This window comes from Macaca mulatta, chromosome 4, assembly GCF_049350105.2.
Source record: "Macaca mulatta isolate MMU2019108-1 chromosome 4, T2T-MMU8v2.0, whole genome shotgun sequence".
Taxonomy (NCBI): Eukaryota; Metazoa; Chordata; class Mammalia; order Primates; family Cercopithecidae; genus Macaca; species Macaca mulatta.
This window is the reverse complement of record NC_133409.1, coordinates 24,637,714-24,642,634: the sequence shown is the minus strand read 5'-3', so window position 1 is coordinate 24,642,634 and position 4,921 is coordinate 24,637,714. Positions and strand designations below refer to the sequence as shown.

General features: G+C 41.7%; 1 protein-coding gene across 1 annotated transcript; it reads right to left on the bottom strand.

The window, feature by feature from the left end:
• Positions 1-371: 371 nt before the first annotated feature.
• Positions 372-4,056, bottom strand: LOC144340712 (endogenous retrovirus group K member 25 Env polyprotein-like). The gene has a single exon (XM_078001183.1). The coding sequence runs from the start codon at positions 3,705-3,707 to the stop codon at positions 1,635-1,637; it is 2,073 nt and encodes a 690-aa protein (XP_077857309.1). The 5' UTR covers positions 3,708-4,056; the 3' UTR covers positions 372-1,634.
• Positions 4,057-4,921: the final 865 nt, after the last annotated feature.

The window sequence follows — 4,921 nt, the reverse complement described above, 5'->3', positions numbered from 1 at the left end:
GGCCAGCACTTTGTAATCCCTGCACTTTGGGAGGCTGAGACAGGCGGATAACAAGGTCAGGAATTCAACACCAGCCTGGCCAACATAGTGAACCCCCACCTCTACTAAAAATACAAAAATTAGCAGGGCGTGGTGGCAGGCGCCTGTAGTCCCAGCTGCTTGGGAGGCTGAGGCAGGAGAATCACTTGAACCCAGGAGGCAGAGGTTGCAGTAAGCCGAGATCGTGCCACTGCACTCCAGCCTGGGCGACACAGCAAGACTCTGTCTCAAAAAAAAAGTGAAGGGGTGGCCTGCCCCTCCACACCTGTGGGTGTTTCTCGTTAGGTGGAACGAGAGACTTGAGAAAAGAAATAAGACACAGAGACAAAGTATAGAGAAAGAAAAGCGGGGGCCCAGGGGACCGGCGCTCAGCTTACAGAGGACCCACGCCGGCACCGGCCTCTGAGTTCCCTTAGTATTTATAGATAATTATCTTTACCATCTTAAGGATAAGGGAGTGGCAGGACAATAGGATCATTTTTAGGGAGGAAATTAGCAGTAAGACATAAGAACAAGGATCTGTGACATGAATAAGTTTAAAGGTAAATCCTGTGCCTTGAGATAAACCTTTTAGCAACATTGTTTCATCCTATCACATGGGGATAAACCTTGGACAATACCTAGCTTTTCTAGGAACAAAGTCACACCCTGCACGCCCAAAATCCATTAAACCTTGAGTTACCACAGCACATGTCTCTTGCAAGGACAAGGTTGGGGGTAGGGTCACAGATTAACAGCATCTCAAATACAGAACAAAATGGAGTCTCTTATGTCTACTTCTTTCTATATAGACACAGTAACAGGCTGATCTCTTTCTTTTCCCCACATTTCCCCCTTTTCTTTTCCACAAAACCACCATTGTCATCATGACACCGAGATTACATACTTCACAAAGTAATAGAATATCACAAAGCAAGTGGAGGCAGGATGAGATCACAGGATGGTGTTAAAATTAAAATTTTTGGGCATGCATAGTCATGGATAACATCTTATCAGAAAACAGGGTTTGAGAGCAGACAACCTGTCTGACCAAAATTTATTAGGTGGGAATTTCCTCGTCCTAATAAGCCTGGGAGCGCTACAGGAGGCCGGGGCTTATTTCATCCCTTCGGCTTCAACCGTAAAAGGCGGCACGCCTCCAAGGGGGTCGTTTATAGGCCTACCCTCAGAGCGCATTCTCTTTCTCAGGGGTGTTCCTTGCTGAGAAAAAGAATTCAGCGATATTTCTCCTATTTGCATAATGAAAAGAGAAGAAATATGGCTCTGTTCCGTCCGGCTCACCGGCGGCCAGTTCAAGGTTGCCTCCCTTGTTCCCTGAACATTGCTGTTATCTTATTCTTTTTCCAAGATGCCCAGATTTCATATTGTTCAAACACACATGCTCCACAAACAATTTGTGCAGTTAAGGCAATCATCACAGGGTCCGGAGGTGACATATATCCTCCTCAGTTTACAAAGAAGATGATGGAATTAAAAGATTAAAGTAAAGACAGACATAAGAAATTACAAAAGTATTAATTTTGGAGAACTAATAAATGTCCATGAAATCTTTACATTTTATGTTTTTCTGCCGTGGCTTCAGCCAGTCCCTGCGTTCAAGGTCCCTGACTTCCCGCAACGTTCTCCCTCCCTTTTCCTCTATATAAATGTGCCATGGCGATGAAGGCTTGTTCGTTCTCTCGATTTTGACGCAGGATTCTTCGACTGGTCCAGCACACTAAAAACAAGCTGATTAAACAGAGACACATAATTCCAAAATTTATTGCAGTAGAGTTTCCAATAGACTTAATCCAAATCGTGGGGTTTAATTCATAAAGATTTTTTGCCACTTGATCTAATGCCTCAGCTCCAGGCACAATATTTAAGTGGCTTTGAGAGGCTTCAAAAATTTGTTCTTTTAATTTAGAAATGTCTAAAGTGAGATTATCTTCTCTTCCCTGTAGATGGCGTCTAACCATGTCCCAGTGATGTTTAGACTCATTATAAACTTGGGGTGTAATACAAAAATCTGACGTATTCCAGTCACACTGTAACTGGAAACGATGTTCCAAGCTCATGAGTCTATCTCCCATCCAAATGACGGTTTGTCTAAGATCATTAATTTGATTTGCCAATTTTTGATCGATACCAGATTGTGAATTCCACAACCTTGTGGAATTCTTTTGCCAATTGTCAACAAAGCTTACTGTCTGAACAGAAGAGTGCAATGGAACTCCTGCCACAGAGGCTGTAGCTGTGACTGCAATTAATCCCATAATCACTGCAATTAAAGTAAAAATGAATCTTTTGGATCTACTTAAAACGCCTTTTAATACTTCAGTCAAAATATGGATGGATGGTGAGGCCTCCCATGGTCGGTCCATGGACACAGGGATCCACACGCCTTCTCTTGCTCTCACCAGTAGAATACGGTGCTGCCAATCAAAAGTTGAATCAATGCAAGTAAACAATCTGCAATTTTCACAAGTTATAGTTTGGGAGTCTGGTTTAATAACTATATTTCCTATGACTAACATATAAGGGGGCTTTACACAACTTTGTAAAGGAACTGTTAGACTGGAATTTAGGTTGATAGAGTAAAATGGCTTATAATCTCTTGTTTCTATAGTTTGATTTCCAGACCAAATTCTAAGGCGGTATGAAGCCACAGTAAGTCTCCATAATTCTGGATGTTCAGGACCAAAAACAGGACTTATCATTTTTGGTCTTGGAGTAGACATTCCCTTTTCTCCCCATATCCAAGGGTAGAAAGACTGTAATTTTTTGTGCTTATGTTTATCTAAATTTTCCGTTAAATCACTGTCAACAGTTGGACTCACTAGTGCACTGGGACAGAATTGAGTTTGTCCTGTGCAATTGTGGTAGAATTGACCTCTAGGTGCCCAATCTATAACTGTTCCGAATGTATTGTTTTGTAATATCACTGCACTATCGGCCACACATTCTTCCCAAACTAAATCTTTTGATTCTCTGGAAATCTCTTTGGGGCAAGGTTTCCCTTTTGGCCTAAATTTTAATGATCTTTGATAAGAAAAGTCTTGTAAATAGTTTACCTGTGGTTTGAGTGACATTCCGCTTACCATGTGATAAGTAAATCTACTGGTGGGACTGACAGTAGGTACTTCTACCAACCAATTTTGAATAGCAGGCATTAAACATCCTGGTGCTCTCCCTAGGCAAATAGGAGGATAACGATACCCAATGGAAATATTTATCATCATTCCTTCTTCCTCCGGTTTGGCAGGGCAACGATCATCTGTGGGACCAGGTACCCACACACTATTATTAACATATACTTCAATAGGATTATCCATCCATGTAACTGCCCGAATTAAGGGCGGGAAAGGCACATAGGCCCAGTAGGTATAATTAGCTGCAGCTGCTCCTGCAGGCATGGGGAGACTTACCACCGTTGATACAATCATTAAAGCTGTAAGCAGCATTTTTTCTGGGGTTTGTGTCACCTTTGTGCTAGCTAGGCTTTTTCCAGCTAACGGTGTCAGCTTCTTTAACTGTGCCCAGGTCGGCAGCTCCGCCTTCTTGGTGCGTGGTGACTTCATCTGTTCTTCTGATATCATCACTTGGTTCATCATGCGAGTCAATGGTGCTCGATTGCGGTGTTTCTGTCTCCGTGGAGGCGCTTTTCTTTGCATCTCCGATGGATTCATTGTAGAACTTCAAATGTTTAGTGGGTATCCAAACAGGAAGCTGATTTTCTCCTGGTGAAACACAAGCAAAACCTCTTCCCCAGGTTATCACCTTCCCTATTTCCCATGTCTTATTTTTGTTGTCTTTCCACCAAATCAGTTTTCCTTTATGTGGACTGTTCTTTTTACCAGTAAGATGTTGTTCTGCAGAAGTAGTAGTCTGATTTCTATAAATGTTTAAAAAATTTAAAGTATAGAGTGCTAGATTAAGCTGCATCTGAGGAGTGGTATACTCCTTACTGTCTCCCCCTTTTTTTTGTTTAACTAACTGAGTTTTGAGTGTTCTATTAGTTCTTTCAACTATGGCCTGTCCTTGGAAGAAAGAGATCAGCCTGTTACTGTGTCTATATAGAAAGAAGTAGACATAAGAGACTCCATTTTGTTCTGTATTTGAGATGCTGTTAATCTGTGACCCTACCCCCAACCTTGTCCTTGCAAGAGACATGTGCTGTGGTAACTCAAGGTTTAATGGATTTTGGGCGTGCAGGGTGTGACTTTGTTCCTAGAAAAGCTAGGTATTGTCCAAGGTTTATCCCCATGTGATAGGATGAAACAATGTTGCTAAAAGGTTTATCTCAAGGCACAGGATTTACCTTTAAACTTATTCATGTCACAGATCCTTGTTCTTATGTCTTACTGCTAATTTCCTCCCTAAAAATGATCCTATTGTCCTGCCACTCCCTTATCCTTAAGATGGTAAAGATAATTATCTATAAATACTAAGGGAACTCAGAGGCCGGTGCCGGCGTGGGTCCTCTGTAAGCTGAGCGCCGGTCCCCTGGGCCCCCGCTTTTCTTTCTCTATACTTTGTCTCTGTGTCTTATTTCTTTTCTCAAGTCTCTCGTTCCACCTTACGAGAAACACCCACAGGTGTGGAGGGGCAGGCCACCCCTTCAAAAAGAAAGAAAAGAAAAGATAATATCACAATAGACAATGGGGCAGGGACCCACTAACACACACTTATCTATTTACAGTCAATTTATAATAAAATAGCTTTGCAGACAGGGGGAATAGATACAGGCAGTGCTCGGCCAATCAGATATTTTCTTTTTGTTTTTGTTTTTTATTATTATACTTTAATTTCTAGGGTACATGTACACAACGTGCAGATTTGTTACATATGTATACATGTACCATGTTGGTGTGCTGCACCTATTAACTCATCATTTACATTA

Coding starts and splice junctions, on each gene's coding strand:
- LOC144340712 (XM_078001183.1), bottom strand. CDS start 3,707: ATGAATCCATCGGAGATGCAAAGAAAAGCGCCTCCACGGAGACAGAAA.